This window comes from Pleurodeles waltl, chromosome 4_2 (genome assembly GCF_031143425.1).
Source record: "Pleurodeles waltl isolate 20211129_DDA chromosome 4_2, aPleWal1.hap1.20221129, whole genome shotgun sequence".
NCBI classification, from domain to species: Eukaryota; Metazoa; Chordata; class Amphibia; order Caudata; family Salamandridae; genus Pleurodeles; species Pleurodeles waltl.
In genome coordinates, this window is record NC_090443.1 from 565,223,236 (window position 1) to 565,243,088 (window position 19,853).

At 46.3% G+C, this 19,853-nt stretch overlaps 1 protein-coding gene across 5 annotated transcripts in view; it reads right to left on the reverse strand.

Annotated features, from left to right (window-relative positions):
• Window positions 1-19,853, reverse strand: part of LHX9 (LIM homeobox 9) — a 64,965-nt gene that overhangs the window by 35,557 nt on the left and 9,555 nt on the right. For 2 of the 5 annotated variants that reach the window (XM_069232121.1, XM_069232118.1), the window contains exons 2-3: window positions 5,633-5,924; window positions 1,258-1,460 (exon numbers count right to left, since the gene is read on the reverse strand). In XM_069232121.1, the coding sequence (XP_069088222.1) occupies window positions 1,258-1,460; window positions 5,633-5,809 (380 nt within the window). In that variant the 5' untranslated portion in view covers window positions 5,810-5,924. Of the gene's footprint in view, window positions 1-1,257; window positions 1,461-5,632; window positions 6,383-19,853 lie in introns of those variants that run through there. The other 3 variants (XM_069232122.1, XM_069232119.1, XM_069232120.1) reach the window with 3 other exon arrangements.

Genomic DNA, 19,853 nt, shown 5'->3' on the forward strand with positions numbered 1-19,853 from the left:
GGCTTGTACTGTGTCTTACTTGGTTCGCTACAAACCGGCTGGTACACATAATACTTCTGCACATTTTAGATGGCACCAGCAGCGACCCAGAGGAAGCTGGGCAAACTAACAGGGGGTGGACTGTCCCTTACGAGGAGGGTTGGTACCTGACTGACAATGCACAGAAGTGCTACATTCAGCACATGCAGAGGCTTCGTTGTTCTTATGAGCATTGTTAGCACAACCGGCCCGTTCTGTTCTCAGTTATTTTGGCCATCCACCTCCTAACCCCATGCACGTGTACGTTGTTTCCTTTTTGCTGACTTTGGTTGTGTGGCACACGTTGTGACTTGCTGCGCGTGTGTCGAGAGCTGCAGTTGGTAAACAAGGGTTTATACCAGTGTTTCTCGGACAGAATCCAGCTTTGATAAACTGCCATGTTGATGGTTCATCAGATAAATGCCACAACAGGGGGGGTGGGGGGGGGTCTCTGCCAGGCCTGTGGGACTGGAGATGGGTTTAGAGGTAGGAGTCCTGGGGGCACCTCTTAGAGGAAGGATCAGGACTGAGCATTAGATTCGGCATAGTTTGTAATGGGAGTTGGATAGGGTTGAGATTCTGTTTGGTATTTTGATTTAAGGTTAGAGGTGAGGGTGTGGCTGGAAGTTTTATGGTTATGGTAAAAAATGGGATAAGTTTGGACAGAGGGTGAAGTTATGGTCAGGGACGAGGTCACACACGTGTTAGGGTTAGGTCACAATACTATGCGCCTCACAGGGAGCTCCTGGGACTGGACTCTGACAATCACATCTGCTAAAGGCTAGAGGACGTCAGAAATGTGGATTGTATTTATGACTGGTGCCTCTGAAGGGCCTGTTGGGGTGGGGCGCCAGCAGCCGCATGCCCTTTAAAAAAGTCTCTGTCCCTTTAACTGTCTCTCGCCCCTCTCTCCTGCAGTCTGGCACTGGGGCGCCACCTCACTCCCTGTCGTCACAGGCACTGCTTCGGCGCGTCGGCTTGATTCTACAGAGCACTGAGCGCGTTTAGGTACTTCACATGGAGTTAAAGACTACAGCACCCAGAATGCATTAGGCCGTCACAAGAAAGCCTATGGCTGCTGGCCTTGTGTTTGATAATATGCCCTGCAGGGGCCAATCTGTTTGCTAGGGGGGCGCATAACTTTCATTCAGATTAATTAGGCCCCCACTTACGTGGGTACTCCGCTAAAACACCCCCATCCCTCACCAACCCACCTCGCCTCCGTCGGCGCCCCAGTACCTGTAGTAATCCTCCTTGCAGTAAATGCTGCCGTCCTTGGCGAAGCAGGTGAGCTCGGACTCTAGCGCCAACTTGCACTCGCAGCACTTGAGGCAGCGCAGGTGCCACTGCTTGTCCACGGCCAGCAGGTAGTATCTGTCCGCGATCTTCCCCCCACAGCCGGCGCACAGAGCCGGCTTCTCGGGGCTCATGGGGGGCAAGCCCTGTGGAGCAAACAGAAGAGAGAGACCGTGAGCGGCTGCCGAGGAGCACACAGTACGGTCAGGCGCTGCGCCGGGCCTGGCCCCGCCTGAGCCGCGCTATTGTTTAACGTGATGTCAAAGCTGAAATGTGATAATGCAGGTTCAATCTTTATTAAATGAGTTAATGCCTAAGTAACAGGGACACACGCAGCCAGGATGCAAACACCAAGACCTGGAATACAGCTTCAAGGTTACGAATACAAACCTTGGGATCGAACAGAAATGCCGAAGGTTTTATTTGTTTTTGAAAAACTTACAACTGAAAGTTATAAACATTCCTATACGATTTTCCCTGCACTCCAGACTGAAACCTCGGATGTCAAGCTATTGTGAATGGTGTTTTACTTTCGCACAGGAAGCCACAGTCTGTTTCAAACCCCAACAAAGGTTAAATTAACAAGGGATCAAAATCAAAGAGTTACAAATGTTATAAAGGAGTTCTTCTTATACATAGGTAAATACGCTAACCCCCAGTACTTGCAATTGCTACTTTGTCATTGTCAAGCATGTGCAATGACCCGATGAGCTGCATTAAGGAGCACGGGCTTAATTGCACAAAAGGGGTTGCCCCATAAATGAACGGCCTGCGTGCTTACAGATTATATTTCATAAGCAAAACACATGAATAGTGAAAGGATCACCCACCTGGAATTAACCTTATACCCTGAAACAAACCTCCCCGGTCATTAACAAAGAACTGAGTGCAGAGGTGGCAGATTGTTAACAAAGACACCCCCGTCGAGCGGCCGTCATGTGCATAGCTCGGAGGTGAGATATAGCTATCATACTTGTAAGTATTATATTCAACCGTAGAACAAAGAGGCCTGAGAGTCTCTCGCGCATCTTACACAGAACGCAAAGCACTCATCATGCAAGGGAGAGAGGACCCAAGAAACCCCCGGCCGCGCATTAACCTGTGATTGGACCGTTTTACAGCCCCGGGAAGCCCATCGTTAATGAGCCCGTTACACTCTCTAAATGCAGAGCCGTCTACGTGGACGAAAACGAGCGCTTTGTGTATGCATAGTTACATGCACAATTATTGTTATTATCTTTATTATTTATAATAATAATAATAATATTGTTGCTGTTGTGTTTTTATTGCGATTATATTTTCGAGTGTGCATAATTAACTCGACGAAGAGGCTGATGTTATTAATAATAATACAGATAATACTAATAATAACAGTTGTATTGATAATAATAATAATATTAATAATAATAATAGCAGATTAAGGCTAAGGACAGCAGTGTTCCTTCACCCTTTGCCTATACTAGTGTGATGAGACACATTCCTCCCTGAGTCCACCTGCTCTTCCCGCCCCGCCGGGTTCTGGGACTTGTAGTCCAAGGTGGCTCTGCACAACAGAGTCCCTGAGCCCCGTCCCGTTACACGCGGAAAGGTGTGAGCAGTGACCGCTATTCCTGCGGGAAGCCTGCCCTCCATCTAGCAGGGCCTGGGGGCTCTCTGGGAAGGGCCTGTCATGTCTCCAAAACATATATATTCGGCTACTCGCCCCTTCCCTGAGGAGTCACGTGTCTTTATGTTCTCCGTCCCTTCTGCCCGGCTTCGTAGTCCTTCCTTCATTTACAGACTGGAGGAGGGGACGCAAAACACCCGGGAGCGTTTTTTTTATTTTTAAAGTTGAACTTTTTTGTGGATAAAATAATTAGCAGTGGGAATTCCAAAAATCAAATAAAAATAATAATAATATTTGAAGAACCGCATTCACTGTGGTAAATCGTGTAATAGTATTAACGGCTGCAGTGTGTCTGAACTCACCACAATTATTTGCGTCGTTTTGTTTGGTTCCATTCCTCAGTGACTTGTTTCTTCTGAGGCTACTACTGTTTTATAGGCCCCATGGTTTGCTTTGCTGTAGGGCGAACTGCTGCGTCAGACCAAAAGTTAGCAAAGGGACTGGAGAATAGATGACCCCTCCACCCCAACGAGTTGTCCTGTGAAGAACCCAATCAAGTTCAATACTCTTCACGAAGCCCGAGCGCAAGAACAAGAAAATGCACTACAGTGTGACGAATACAAACTTACAGGAAACTTTCTCTCGAAAAACACCAAATCTGTGACCTTACACTTGAGGTTCGTTGGCATCAACCAACACAAAACAGACATCTAGGTTGACAGACCAGTTATTTCCCAGACGTACTTTAGCTGATTACTACCAAAATCTGTTGCACGCCATGCAGTTAGGAAAATTCAGTAGATAGGCTTTGTTTCAGAAGGAAGATACTTTATTTTTCCCCTTAGACCTGCATGGCACGAGGAGAACTTAATACGAAAAGTTAAAAATGAGCTTTAGAAATATAATAATTCAGCCTGTCTATAACTGAAAGAGTTACTCTGATTGGTATATTGTAAACGAAGTTTGTATACGTCATTATAGGGGATTTGTTTTACTGGACTGCAGGGGACTTTTTATGCAGCGGCTATAGGGCACATTAAATATACGACTTCGGTGTACTAACAGCAAGGATATCGTATTATGTATAATATATATGTAAATACACGTAAGTATAACCATGTCTGTGCATTCTTGTATAACGAACTATATGTATGCGACTACAGCACCCTATACGTAAGCGAGAAAAATAGGGTTTGTAAGGTTAAACATATGCCAGTTATTTAGACTACCCTAGGCTCCTTACATTTCATTTCCGGGGGTTGGGTGAGGTGGACTGGCCCTGAAATAGTGGCCGAACCCCCCGGTTGGCACGTGGAAGGGCGGCTCACTGGCATGGGCTGATGACCTGGGGCACCCGTGAAAAATACAAGAGGCCAAATGCCATTTAACGCCGCAGCCCCCACCACCACCATCACATTGGTATAACTTTCATTAAGATATGTGTCTACGGGAGACAATAGTTTGTGAATTGTGAGGGGAGCAGCAGGTTTTATAAATTAGGGAAATCTGCAATCCACACAGTGTAATCTTTGGCAAATCATTTTATAATCGGAAGCCTCGGCTCTCAAAATTTGCAAGTTTTTCTAGAAGGTGCAAACAAATGTATTTATACATCTGGACTTTTGTATTTTTTCTACTGCCCTTTCCTTAGAAATATGTTATGCACCTGCACCCAGGCTGCGTGGTCCCTGGCAAGTCAATATGGGCCAGATGCTTCCAAGGGTTTTACCTATTCTGTGTCAATGGGAAAATGTGTTCATGCACACGACCCTTGCTCTTCTCTGCAGATGTGTTTAACCGGAACCGGACGTGTAAACTGCTCGGTCTTTACTCGAGATCGGAATGAGGCGAAAGGCAGAGAGTGGCTCCAGAGTCATCTGTTGCGCCGGGAGCCTCTCTGGCGCGTGTGCGCGCGTGTGTGCACCTAGTGCCACTGTGGGTAGTTATTCCCCGAGTGCCTGCAACGCTACCCTGCCACTTCTGCCTGCTCCTTGCCCCAGAGTCCCTGTGCCTGCAGTCTGGTGCACCCACCTGTGATTCGCTCCCTGACAGCCTCTACATGTTCCTGCTGCCCTTGAGTGCCTTCGAGTGTAGTTACCGCACCTGCACGTTTCTGTGTGTGGTTTGTTGTCTGTCATTGCCTGTGTATGCAGGGTGTCGCCCTCACCTACCCGTGTATATCAGTTGGTACACCGAGTGCCCATGAGCAATCGGTTCCCTGATTGCCTGTGCTGGTGCCTCCGTGTGTATGTATTACACATATGTGTTTTTTTGTGTGAAGTGTTGTCTTCAGCTTCTTGTGTGTGTGGTTTGTTGTACATGGGTGCCCTTGGGTGTAGTTGGGGGCACCGGCGTGCTCGTCTTAGCAGTTTGGCACACCTGAGTTTATACGTAGGTACTTTACTCCCTACAATTATTTAAATATGTAAGTAGGTTGTTGTCCTGGATTTCTATCTTCGAGTAGAATCTCTTTCCCAGGTGAGAGAGAGTGTGTGTGTTTTTGTGTGTGTGGCGTTTTAGAGCACGTGTATGTGTGTAGTAAACTGCCACTGAGAACGTCATCTGTTGAAGTTTCGTGGTAGTTTGGGTTGCTGTTCTGGGTGTCCGTTCTCAGGGTACATTCGCTCAGTTCGCCCCCTCCACCGGTCCCAGCCCTCTCCTTGCCTCGGCCCTTCCGCTCTCTGCACCCCGCCCCCCCAGAGCCCCTCTTACCGTGTCCCGTCCGTTGAGCTGCACCCCCTTAGCCAGGCGGGCCTCGGCCGTCTTCGAGCGCCTCTCCATCTCCTCCATGATGCCCTGGATGTGCCCCCCGGAGATTCCGTGGAAGAGCATAGCTGCGGGCCGGAAGGCGCACGAGCTCTCCTCTGCTCGGCACCCCACTATTTCCATACAAAGGTCCTCCGGGGTTCCAAAGAGCGGGCGGGCGCCCAGGGCGGTGGTGCCCCCACAGGCCGTCCCAGGCTGGCACCCGGGCAGAAGGGGCCTCAGAGCGCCGCACAGCTTCCTGGGGGTGCAGAAAAAACACAAGAAGTGAGGGCCGGCAGCACGCACCTGGCAGGGGGCATGTGGGGTAGCGCTGCGGTGGAAGCAGGCGGGTCCCGAGGTGCAGCGCACGAGTTTTGGAGTCAGAAAACCCAAGGGGCGAGGAGAGTTGTCCGGCAAGGCTAGCCCGAGAGTTCCCCGCGCCTGTGGCTCGCACTCGGGAGTGCTGCCTTCCCCAGAAGTGCCCGGTTTGTTAAGAGGCTGAAGCCAGCCCACTCCCTCATAATTCAGGAGGAGGAGCACCCCCCCTCCTCGGAGCTGCCACTGGCGGGGCTCTCTTTATCCGCACAACAAAGGCCTGTCATGCTCCTCTCAGCCCCCTGCGGATGGACACGCACTGACAGCCCTCGGGGTTGTTGGGGGCTTCTACAACGCCCCCCTTTAAAATAATTATATTAGATACACAGACTGCGGCGGGGGCAGGGGAGTCAGATTTGTGCAGTGAACTGCAAAAGTGAGGAGTACTGGGTCAGTGGGGGAGAGGTGGTGCTTGTTTCCCCCTCAAAATGACCTGGTGCCCCGTGTTACCCCTCTACCCCCTCCGCCAGACTACTCGCCACGCTCTCCTTCTGTTTTTCATTTAGAGGATAAGAGGGCGCAATCCTTCCGAGTTTCCTGTTTACGGAAAAATGCTTTGTTATAATAGTCGTACATTTTGCCTAGCCAGTTCCACAATAAACTCTTATTTGGAATCTATCGCTCTCCTTTTCCAGATATAAATAGAGCACTTTGACTTCTGCCGATTTTGTGATGGCAAAAAATATATACACATTTCCCCATTTTACATTTCCAGCCACCCTGCAAAACCGCGAGAGCGCCGCTCAGAAATCGGTAAAACTAAATGCCCCGTGCCTTGTTTGGTGCAGTTGACCCCCAGTTTCGAATGCGCCAGTGGGCCGTGTCTATCTTCCGGACAAACAGCACTTTTACCCCTGTTTACTGAACAGGTGAAGAGGCAACGCCCTTAATTGCTCCCAGTTTTACCTGCCAGAAAGGACTAAACCCATAGTTATACTTTTTTTGCGCCGCATTTGCGTCATTTTTTTGACGCAAAAGCAGCGCAAACTTTCAAAACACAATTGTATTTTGTAAGTTTGCACCGATTTTGCATCAAAAAACGACGCAAATGCGGCGCTAAAAAAGTATAAATATGAGCCAAAGTTTGAAGCAAATTCGGTTTCTCTTCAATAAACAGGGCCAAGTTGGATGCAGGGCGGTACTTACCTCGCCATTTCTAGGAACCCGGAAATATGCACCCTTTTCGTCTTCCATTAAGACTATTTATTGCGCTGTCTTTTAAGGCATATACAAGATTTTTAGTGGGTTGAAAAAAGTAAGGGGCCTCTAAAAGGGCGTGGCCTAAGAAGTAGATCTAGAGATCCTTTCCACAAGGTGTGGGTAAGGGCCCTAAATAATTTAAACTAAAACCCTGTGCTTCTCATAAAGCCATCAGACTAGTATTCTCGAGCCCCTCAATGACCTTTGCATTATGGCATTCAGATGCATCACACAATAACAGTCATCCTCCCAAGTTAGGCCAGACCTATTGGTTTCGTCAGTGCTCCTTAGCAGTACCAGGAAATTAGTACAACCGACGGTTATTGTAAATACTTAGAATTGAAAATGTTCAATTCTGAAAATATGAGACTGTGAATTAAATATTACTGAGATCTGTGGAAAAGATGGTGGACTTCAAAATGCTGCATCACTCCTCTGCTTCCATTCACACATGTTCCTCTCTACTGTCTGTGAGACACAGCCTTTTCTCCCCACATCTTTCTGAAATGCCATGCCTGCATAATTCACGCCCCCCTTACCTCTTTACACACCCCCTGCATGCACTTCCTTGCACAAACCATCTCTCTCTCTCTCTCTCTCTCTCTCTCTCTCTCTCTCTATATATATATATATATATATATATAAAACCACATGCACACACACCTGTAAGCAGTGCATCTTCATTTACTGTTGCACTGTAAATAAGTGACAGCTGTGTGTACTCTTTCACACTCACTTGCCAAGGACTGCAATCACAAATGCCATTGAAGGCCATTTTCTGCATTTGCTGAGAGGCCAAGGAACGCATGAACAGGATTCTGATCACCTTTATGCCCTCTGACAGGCAGTGCCTTTACCCTCAACGCCCCAGCTCTCGAACCGGACCTCAACCTTCTCTCCTGCCACGTTTGCAACTATAGCAGAAAAACGTTTCCTCGTTTTTTTAAAAAATTCAGGCAATTGTGCAATTGTGTAACCCTTCTGAGAAACTGTAATGGACTAATATAACCGTCGCGGGCAGGGAGTAAAATGTTGATCAAAGATCGACTTGAATTCAATGCACTATAATAGCAATAAAATGTACAAATAACACATAGCTTTAAACACCTACCCTCAACCTCCCTCTCTCTCACACACACACACACACAGACTCCTAGAGACGACCCAGCTCTCAGAAGCACAATTAAAGAGTAACATGCCGATTAAAAAAAAAAAAACTACAGAAATGCAGCAACTTGGAAAAAGCAAATACTCTTGGGAAAGCAAATTAAGACACAGATATGAAACATAAACAGGAGCTACCTCGTCGACATGGGTTACTTTGACGAATTGTAGTGATATTATTCAGAAAGCAATCAATGTTTTCTCTGTGAAGCTAAGGACAGCATATGGGGGCCCATAAGGGGCCGTTATAACGCTTTAACTAGTGCCGCCTCGTTCCGGCGGGACCCGGCGCGCTCCTGAACTGGGGACGTGCTTCACAAGTCAGGAGCCGAACCATCGTGCCTTCTCCAAGGTTCACCGCGTTGCTTGCGACAGTCCTGTCAGAAGCGAGAACCTCGAGCAGGTGAGTTTACCGCCGCCCAAGCCCCACATAGAATTTCACCCCGAGTGCAGCAGTTTTCAGCCGCCAACAAGCGAATTAAAATGCGGCGGTGAACACAAAAGCCTCCCCTCTGTGGCACTCTCCAGGAACCGGTGGCGCTGCGTGATCTGCTACGAATAACCCTTCTCCGAACTTCACAGATTTGTTATAAAGCCCACAAAATATACATCTTTCATAAGGTAGCCCAGCCCGTAACTGCCATGTGGGAATTTGATATTGAAAATTGCAATTTCTGAAACACAATTGTATATGAGCCGGGATCATTTTTATTTTGCTTGGTCTATACACGTAAAACTAGCGCTGAATATCAACAGTGAACTACATTCTAAAATTTTATTAAAAGGAATATGTACTTGATTTTTGTGTGTCCGTGTGCATGTCACTGCGCTGTGTGCATATATCTGTTTGTGTCTGTATTTTTTGCGACTGTTCCCTCAGAATGTGCGGGCTTCCGTGTTCACGAGTCCGTGTCCGGGGGTTCATTTATCGTCCACTTACAAGTTTACAAGTCTCGGTGAGTGTATTGGCTGCGTGTTTTTGTGTGTGTCTACATGTATGCATCTGTGTGTCTCTGCGTGTCTATTTGCTTCTGCGTATGTTAGTCAACAGTGACTGTGTGTGTTTATCTGACTATTTTTGCCTGTATCTTTGTGTTCATCCATGTGTTCCTGTTGTGTCTTGATCTTGGGGACCGTTTACTTGTGGATTACGGTGCGGGTGTGTTCGTGCTTACATCTACGACAACTCATATGTGCCTGCGTCTGCTGTGTGTAAGTATGTTAATGTTTATGCCCGTGTGGTTTGGTTTTTGGATGTGTGTCTATACCCATATAGGTATTCCTGACTGTGTTTCAGAATGTGTAGTGCGGGTTTGATTTTTTTGCCTGTGTTGTTTAATAATTTTTTTATGAGCGGAACTACGCATGCAACAATGCTGCGCGTGTGGGCTGGTATAACTAGAGACACACGTTTTGTGTGTTTCTTTTTGCATATATGTGTGCTTATGAGCGCGTATGTGTGTCTATTCACACGCGTGCTTCTGTGTGTCTAAATGTGTACACGTGGTTGTGTGCTCATGTCTTAGACTACGTGACTGAGCATCTGCGTGTTTATGCCTTATTTTGTGGTACGAAATGTGTGATTACTTCTGTGTTTCTGAACTGTGTGTGCACGTTCCTATATGTTAGTTTATCTGAAGATTTGTATGTGTTTAGATGCATCGCGTCAGTATGTGATGCTATTAATCAGTGTACCTAAAATGTCTGTGTTTGTGGCTTGCATGGCCTTGCTCGTCAGTCTGTGTGTAACTGTCGGCCCAGCATTGAGCATCTCTGTGTACCTGTGTGTCTTTGGGTCTGTGCTTTGAGTCTTTGCGCGTTTCTCTGCCGTTGCAGCGGATCTTGTGCTAATGGGCTTGAGCGCGCGTGTGCCCGTATATGTCTGCAAATTTGAGTGTGCCTCTTTTGGGCACTATCTGTGTTTGTACATCCTTTTGGGGAATATGTATGTTTTTCTGGCAGCCATCAGTCGGTGCGTGTGTGTAACTATCTCTTTGTGTTTGTGCTTTTGTCTCTGTGTTTTCCAGTCTGTGTTAGTCCGTCAGTTGGTGTGTTTCTGTGTTAGTTTGCTTGCCTGAGTATATTTATGCTTGTGTTATCAGTGTCTCTCAGTCTATGTGTTGTCTGCTGGCGTGGCTGTGTGTTTGCCTGACTATATGCATGTCTGCTTGTATTTGTCAGCCTATGTCTGTCTGTCAGTCTGTGTTTTTTCTGTTGATGGGTCTAATTGTGTGAGTATGGCTGTGTTTCCCAGTCTGTGTTTGCCAGTCTCTGTGTTGCCTGAGTGTATGTTTGTTTGCGTTTACCGCTCAGTTTTTGCCAGTCTGCTTGTTGCCCGTTTGTTGGTGTGGCTGTGTATTTGTCTGAGTGCATGTATGCTGGTGTTGAGAAGTCTGTGCTTGTCATCTGTGTACTGCCTGAGTGTGAGTGTATGCATGCTTGCGAATACTATTCTCTGTGTTTCAGTCTACCTGCTTCCTGTTTCTTAGTGTGGCTGTGTGTTTGCCTGAGTGTATGTATTCTTGTGTTTGTCAGTCTGTGTGTTGCAGTTCGCGTTTACCAGCCTGTGTGATGCCTGTTTGTCGGTGTGGCTGTGTCTTTGCTTGAGTGTATGCATGAATGCCTATGTCAGTCAGTCTCTAGGTCTGACAGCCTGTTTGTCGACGTGGCTGTGTGTATGTATGCCTGTGTTTTGTCAGTCTATGTTTGTCAGTCTGTGTGTTGCCCAAGTGTAGGCATGCTTTCGTTACCAATCTGTGTTGGTCGGCCTATGTGTTGCCTGTTTTTTGGTGTAGCTCTGTGTGTTTGCCTGAGTACACGTGCGGGGCCTTATGTGTGTTGTCAGTCTGTGTGTTTCTCGGTCAGTCCGTCACTCAGTGTGTGGAACAGGGTATAATGTTTAATCTGTCTTTCTTCCTCACTCTTCACACTCCTCTGCGGTTGAACAGCTGGCGGCTGTTTCCTGACACCTCAATCCCCACTGAGGGATCTTCCCGGCGGCGGAGGAACTGCTCCCCGGTCCCCCAGGGATGCCCTCACTAAACCCAACTCAGTTCGTCAAAAAAGCACCAGGCTGGGCCCCGTTTCCTCTCCATGCCTTGTAGCTCACTACCTCCTCCTCCAGGGGATTACACGGCATCTGCAGCCTCCTCTCCCCCACAGCCCACGCCCCTTTTCTGTTTAAAGTCCCCTGTAATGTTATTTGCAGCTTGAATGTAGCTGCATTCCTCTCGGTGCCAGAATACAGCTCATAAAACACAATTTCACACAAAGATGGAGCCAATCAAGTGAAATAAACCGGTCTTTTTTCTCTTGGCACACTAGATCCTGGACAGCAGGGCTGCTATTTACTGTAAGTAATGTCATTAGCCCCCTTTGGACGGAAATCAATGATTTCTTGAAGTAAAGCAGCCATAGCTGTGCAAACATCAAAATATCAAAGACAATCTCTCATTTGTTTCAAAACGTTGGCTGCGCCAGGAATGGTGTGAGTCTTTGGCAAGTAAACATGCAAGCAGGTTTCAGGCACAGGGAATGTCCTGGGAGAAAACAAGTCAATTAACACAACAAGCAAGATAAACAGGGAAAGTGAAACCTTGCTGCTGCCTGCCATGTTTTTAGCCACCTTTGTGTGTGTGTGTGAGAGAGAGAGATTGAAAGACTGAATGTGTGTGTGAGAGAGAGAGCTAAGGCGAGAGAGGGACATTGGATGTGTGTGTGCCTGTCTGTTTGTGTGTGTGTGTGTGTGAGAGAGAGAGAGAGACAGAGAGATATTGGATGCATGTGTGTCAGAGATAAAGAGATTGAACGTGTGTGTTTGTGAGAGAGAGAGAGATTGAATATGTGTGTGTGAGAGAGAGATTGAAAGCATGTGTGTCAGAGAGATAAAGTGATTGAATGTGTGTGTGCCTGTCTGTCTGTGTGTGTGTGTGTGTGTGTGTGTGACAGAGAGAGATTGGATGCATGTGTGTCAAAGATAAAGAGATTGAACGTGTGTGTGTGTGAGAGAGAGAGAGCGATTGAATGTGTGTGTGTGTGTGTGTGTGAGAGAGAGAGACAGAGAGATATTGGATGCATGTGTGTCAGAGATAAAGAGATTGAACGTGTGTGTGTGTGAGAGAGAGAGAGCGATTGAATGTGTGTGTGTGTGTGTGAGAGAGAGAGAGAGACAGAGAGATATTGGATGCATGTGTGTCAGAGATAAAGAGATTGAACGTGTGTGTTTGTGAGAGAGAGAGAGATTGAATATGTGTGTGTGAGAGAGAGATTGAAAGCATGTGTGTCAGAGAGATAAAGTGATTGAATGTGTGTGTGCCTGTCTGTCTGTGTGTGTGTGTGTGTGTGTGTGACAGAGAGAGATTGGATGCATGTGTGTCAAAGATAAAGAGATTGAACGTGTGTGTGTGTGAGAGAGAGAGAGCGATTGAATGTGTGTGTGTGTGTGAGAGAGAGATAGAGAGATTGAAAACATGTGTATCAGAAAGATAAATCGATTGAATGTGTCAGAGAGATAGAATGAATGTGTGTGTGTGTGAGAGAGAGAGAGATTGAAAGCATGTGTGTCAGAGAGATAAAGCGATTGAATGTGTGTCAGAGAGATAGAATGAATGTGTGTGTGTGAGAGAGAGAGATTGAAAGCATGTGTGTCAGAGAGATAAAGCGATTGAATGTGTGTCAGAGAGATAGAATGAATGAGTGTGTGTGTGTGAAAGAGAGCGATTGAATGCATGTATGTCAGTGAGATAAAGCGACTGAATGTGTGTGTGTGAGAGAGTTTGAATGTGTCTATGTGAGACAGACAAAGCGAGACAAAGAGAGTGAGAGAGAGAAAGACAGAGAGAGAGATTTAATTTGTGTGCGAGTGCGTATTAGCCAGTTGGTGTCTATGTGCGCATTTGTGGGACTATGCCTGGGTGTGCATTCATGAGAGAGACTGATTGAGCTGTGTATGTCTCCCACGACTTCTATTAATGTGCTGCTTCATACTACACGTCTTGTTTCTAGGCACTGTTACAAATAGATATCACTCTTATACAATTTAATGGCGCTCAGTGTATCTATGGAAGTATGAGAGACTCATTGGGCCTACCTGGGATTCTAACGTGACCTGCAGGGGGCAGGAGATATCAGAGTTGAGTGAGATAAAATAATTTCTACAGCAGAAGGGGGTGATCGGTGTGTAACAAGGCTATTCGCACCACTAAACATTACGAATAGATTTTGTACAATTTCATGATTGACTTTTCCGAAGATTGTAAATAACAGAAGAGTGGACTTTATTTTGCAATATTTTAGTTCCTGTCAATGCTTGCATGGAGAAGACTTGATCACAAATTAAAGCAACTCTACAATGCTCATTACTTCGATTTACTAATGTTTCACGCATGGCAGGACAGCAAGCAAAGTTACTGGCAGTGTTGCGGAAAAACCGAGCGAGCAGAAAGCACCATCGCCCATATGTATACTTTTTTTGGCTCTGCATTTGCGTCATTTTTTTACGCAAAAGCAGCGCAAACTTACAAAATATGATTATATTTTTTAGGTTTGCACCACTTTTGCGTGAGAAAATGACGCAAATGCTGCGCAAAAAAAGTATACATATGGGCCCATATCTGTCAACATATGGCACACTTCTGCTCCCTCCTAGGGCGGGCACACTGTGTGGTGCCTAGCACCAATGCACGCACCCTGCTGCAAAGGTTTCCAATATTGTTTTTGTGCAGAATGCAGCACACATTGAAGCAGGAAGTAGTGAGGAGAAATAGAGATATTTCTCTGCATTGTGCCTCTCTCTGGTAGGTGCAGGAGTTTGGTGCAATCCTAGGTTTAGAGCCTTTAGTAAAACTGGGAGTGCGCCAAATCCATGGGTTTATGCACGGGAACACCCATTCACCATCCATGGAACACCTAACATAAGGACATGTAATGCAACACAACACAAGCCACTGTGTTACATTACATTTCTTTACAAAGTCACTCAAGGCCATGCAAATCGGCCCTTGCATGGCTTTGTAAATCTGGGCTACATGTGGCTGTGTCAAAAAAGTGGTGCAACCACGACGGAAAATGTTACTAAATCTGAGCCATGTTGTTTTGGTGTTGTGTTTCGCATAGTAGGTGAAATGTTGAGGAATGGAGGAAATGCCCATAATGAACTAGAGTGAGGCATTCACCCTATTTCTTGCCTGACTTGGTTCAATCCCTTTGCTTCCTGTTGCCTAGCCCACTGGAGATTCAAGTATACCTCTTCTTGTTCCCTGCATGGCTTTTTGGGTACCACCACCGGTTAAAACACAGGTTCAACAGTGGTTCATGAGGACCCTGTTGATTTTAGTTCTGTAATCCTTCCCTGTGTTTAAATAATACTTGGCTTGTTGGACCCTTCATTTCATGGGGCAGTTGATAGCGATTACTAAATCTAGATCTAAGATCTATTGATTCAATTTTGATTACTTATCCTTATAAGATTATAATAGATTATCTAAATTAAGTTTGGAATCTGAAGCTATTTATCTCTTTGAGGAGTACTGGTATAAGTTGTCACAGGAAGGCCACACTCCTTTTTTCCCTAGAACATAACCTTGCCGTTCAAGTCATGTGCCAAATGTGAGCTGAGGGTAACATACCAGAAGACTTTTCTACCATAGTGGGTTTGCCTTTTGGGTGCTGAGGTCATTCAGGTACAGCTCAGAAGAACACTGAACACATCTCCCCCCAAACCCTTGGAGATTATTTTTTACAGCGATGGTGGACAATTTCTCCAGCACACAGATGGCGAGTTCTGGAACTAAATTCTGTACAATTAAATCACACATTTGTCCCTATGTGGATGATGTAAGGGTGGGAGAGTGGGGGAAAACTGGGGGTGTGTTTACCCAATAGGTGGCACATTCTCAAGGGAAAACTTGAGCCCTCAAATGTCTGAGATTTGGAAGCTTTGCATAGTATTTTGATTGAGGATCTTTGTGAAATTAGAAATCAGGGGGATGCACCACAAGAGGTGGTGTTGCAATCTCCTTGCAACTCTTTTTGATGCTGAGATTAGGCAATGTATTAACTGTTCATTAGATTATGTAGTCTGTGCACAAATAGATAGGCAGATAGACAGACAGCAGACAGACGGGTGGAGGGAGGGACAGAGGGAGGGAAGGAAGAAGGGATTGGGGAAGAGATGGATAGATAGATAAATGGATAGATAGAGAGCTAGATAAGGGTGATGAAAATACAAATTATGGAACACTTACATACTTTCAAGAATGTTGTTGTAAAGATGCAATTTATCCGATGGTGTCACACTATACTGAGAAATAGGATAATGATCCCTCAGCAATATAAGTGGTGGACATATTTAAAGAAACAATATGGGAAAGAAGGTGTGACAGGGAGCTGCACCTAAATTGGCTGGAAGCTAGGATGATTTTAGATTACAATGTCCCATGAGGGCCTTAATACAGAAGAGGAGCTTCATGTGTTTTCAAGCAAACTGCTTCTGTATGCAAAGATGATTTCTAATATTAATAATTGGTATTGCTATTTTTGTAATTTTGTAGAAGGTGTAAGAATTATTTTAAAGTCTTATCAGGATGCCAAGAGCTGCATTCACTCATTCTTGATTGGACATTAGGATTTGTACACTCCATGGTAAGAATAATGAATATGTTAAATTGGATTACATGTCTACGTTTAATGCTATTACACTGAAGGAAAGTGGGTAGAAAATGTAAAATTGGTATACAGTTAGTGCAAAGTGTTTTCTGTTTTCTATTATAATCACGTAACACTCAGTATTTCAACTCCCTTTCTGCAGAGATGGAACATTTGCATTTTCCTTTGTGAAAGGCCGAAACATGTCAGATGCCTTCTTTAACATATACTGCTTTACATTATGTAGTTACGCAAATAATAAAAGGAGCTCCATTTCACCTCATCTTCTTTATAGAGAGATTTTTGATTCTATTTTAATGTCTACTTCTGCTAAATGTGCTCTGTGCACTGTGTCATTCCGCATAATCATAATTTGCTTTTGAAACATTTTGAAGCTGAACAGCCATCTTTGCACTTATTGGAGGTTGCTGATGAAGCATTTGGGAAAACCAGATGTAAACAGCTCTTTAGGCCTGGCTTAGTTATCACTTATGCAGCATGTGCAGTGGCATCAGAGCATAGTGAGGCAAGGGAACGTCTGCACCCCAAATATGGTTGTCTTTTGCTACCCACAGGGGATTATGGAACATTTTCCTTGATTGCATTAAGACCCAGGTGCCTTTGCTTCAGTTGTCCAGGCAATGTGAAGCTACAGTGGGGTCCACAGCCGAGGCCGTAAAGGGCTACAGAAAGAGAATGGTTTTCAGAAAAAAAGGCTGGAACTTGCCATTGTAGCCACCTAAAAAGGCAAGAGCTTGCCATTTGTGCCACCTTTAAAGGAAGGAGCTAGCCATTGGGGCCACCTCAAAAGGCAGGAGCTTGCCATTGGAGCCACCTAAAAAGGCAGGAGCTTGCCATGGGAGCCACTTTCAGAATCAAAGACAAAACATTTTCAACCAGAAAAGTCTTGGCATGAAGGCCATAGGGGCAGTTGATGAAGCCTGGGGGATAGCATTGTGACTGAACACCGCTGCTCCAAGCACTTACAACTGGCCCTATCATTGGAAAGATTGAATGAAACCATTAAACTGGCTTCACAAACATCCTGTGACATGACAGCTGACCATGCCAGAACAAAATCTAAAGAAGAAAGTAGATTGACACTGCAAATGCCTTATAAAGTGACTTGAGACTCTGATGGTGCAGCAAGCTTCCAATGCACGGACGACATACCCTATCTCAAACAAATGACCTGTAAGTGGACACTCTCACAAAAAAATCAATGAAAAAGGGAGACTGACACTGAAAGTTCCCTCTAAACTGAATGCAGACTCTGATGGCACTGCAAGCCTCCTATGCACTGACAACCGACCCTACATCAAAAAGATCTAGTGAAACCAGTAACTTGGCACTGCAGGTGTCCAATGAACTGGCAGTAGACCCTTCCACACAAAAATCGAATGAAAAAAGTAAACTGACACTGAAAGAGCAATGTGAATTGTCTACAGACCGTGCTGGTGGTGCAAGTTTCCCATAAACTGTCAGCGCATCCTGTCAAAAAAGATCTAATAAAATCATTCAACGTGCTCTGTTAGTGCCCTATCTGGTCCCAGTGGATGACACCATGCTGACTAAATGGACAATGACACTGCAAGTTTGGCATGTACTGTCAAAGAAATATCTAATGCAAGAAGGGCTCTGGAACTGGCAGCATCGAATGTACTGTCTGAGGACCCTGGCACGGAAGGCTCTAATGAGACTAGGGTACGGGCACTGCTAGTGTCACAAGTACTGACAGTGAACCATGGTATGGTGTACCCAGACCCTGTCAGAGGACAAGGTCATAGAAAAATGTAATGAATCTAGGACACTGGCATTGGCCTGTGGTACCTGTACTGATGGTGGGGCCTTGCCGCATGCTGCATGAGGGTGCACAGGTAAAATTCTGGGCAAAGTGAAAAGAATCACTGCCAAATTGTTGGGGTACATATAAGAGGGAGAGTCAAGGGTGTTCACAAGTTAATTAACGGCATGGGGAATCGGAGATGGGACCATGTGTGGAGGCAGGGTCAGACTGGCCTGTCGGGCAATCAGGTGTTGTCCGATCGGCTTTTAGGACAGGACAGTGTGTGTTGCTTTTTTTTTACTGTTTGTGGGACAGTTTTACAGCCTGGTGGGTGTTTTTTATAGTTGATATTTAAACAAGCATTGAGTTCATTTCCATGCAATGTCAAATGCAATGCAAAACACTAACACGTGTTTTTACAATGTCGAAACTGGCCCAGTTAGCAAACATGGGACAGTTCTACGCTATCTAATTTTCTAATGGGACCTCTTTTATTTTGATGCTCGGTCCTAGTTTCTGTCCCAGTCTGAAACTGTGTGGCTCGGGGCTGGGGTAGATTTGGGGGCTAGGGGTGGAGGGGTGGCAGGGGAGTTAAGGGTAGTTTTGTAGATTTGAGCCTCAGGGTATGGTGGTTTTACAGGCAGGGACGGGGTGGATGGCTGGTGTGTTTTAGGGCTCAGGGCATGGGTGGGTAGATTTTAAGGGTAGTTATGTGAATTTAGGCCTTGGGGTAGTTTTAAGAGCAGGGGAGTTCGGGGGGTCAGTCGATTTTTAGGTTTAGAGCTCAGGGCGTGGGGCAGGACAGTTTTAAGTACAGGGGCGTGTTAGGGTGCAGGGCAAGGGGATAATTTACCACACATACTTCTTTACCACATAGGGGGTCATTCTGACCCTGGCGGCCGGTGACCGCCAGGGTCACCGGCCACGGGAGCACCGCCAACAGGCTGGCGGTGCTCCCAAGGGCATTCTGACCGCGGCGGTTCAGCCGCGGTCAGAAAGGGTAAACCGGCGGTCTCCCGCCGGTTTACCGCTGCCCCATTGAATCCTCCATGGCGGCGGAGCGCGCTCCGCCGCCATGGGGATTCAGACACCCCCTACCGCCATCCTGTTCATGGCGGGAAACCCGCCATGAACAGGATGGCGGTAGGGGGTGCCGCAGGGCCCCTGGGGGCCCCTGCAGTGCCCATGCCAATGGCATGGGCACTGCAGGGGCCCCCGTAAGAGGGCCCCACAAAGTATTTCAGTGTCTGCTTTGCAGACACTGAAATACGCGACGGGTGCAACTGCACCCGTCGCACCCCTGCAACTACGCCGGCTCAATTCTGAGCCGGCGTCCACGTTGCAGGGGCATTTCCGCCGGCCCAGCGGAAATGTTTGAATGGCTGCCGCGGTCTTTTGACCGCGGTGCGGTCATTTGTCGGCGGTACCTTGGCGGACGGCCTCCGCCGTCCGCCAAGGTCTGAATGACCCCCATAGTCTTTTACAACAAAATTTGTTCTAAAGGCATGCGTGGTAAAGCCATGCATAGTAAAGACGCGGTTGTGGTTCTGACAGCGTTGTTCAAGCTTGCATTGTTTTTGCATGCATGGTTGTGTCATACAACACGGTCTAGGGTGTGTTAAGTGTGCCTTTCAGTCCAGCCGGAGACAGACTAGGACAGAAAATAGTCCCCGGAACCAAACCAAAAGTGGCCCCCATTAGTAAATTAGAGAGGTAAAAAGGTGGCCCACATTTGCAAATTGGGGCAGATTTGAAATTGCAAAGACACTCTGCATAAGTGTTTTGCAAGGCATGGGAGATTGCATGCATCTGTGCTTGCAGCAAGCAATATTTGTGGTAGAATAAAGGAAATCAACAGCAAAACCCGGCCCACCAGACCACAAAACAGGCCCACTAACAGGTAGAAAAAACACACAACCCTTCTGGCCTCGTCTAGTGTCTTTGTAGGCCAGTCTAACCCTCCTTCCAGTTAAAAGGTGTGAGAAGACTGTGCGCTTTTTGACACTACTTTCTCTTTTT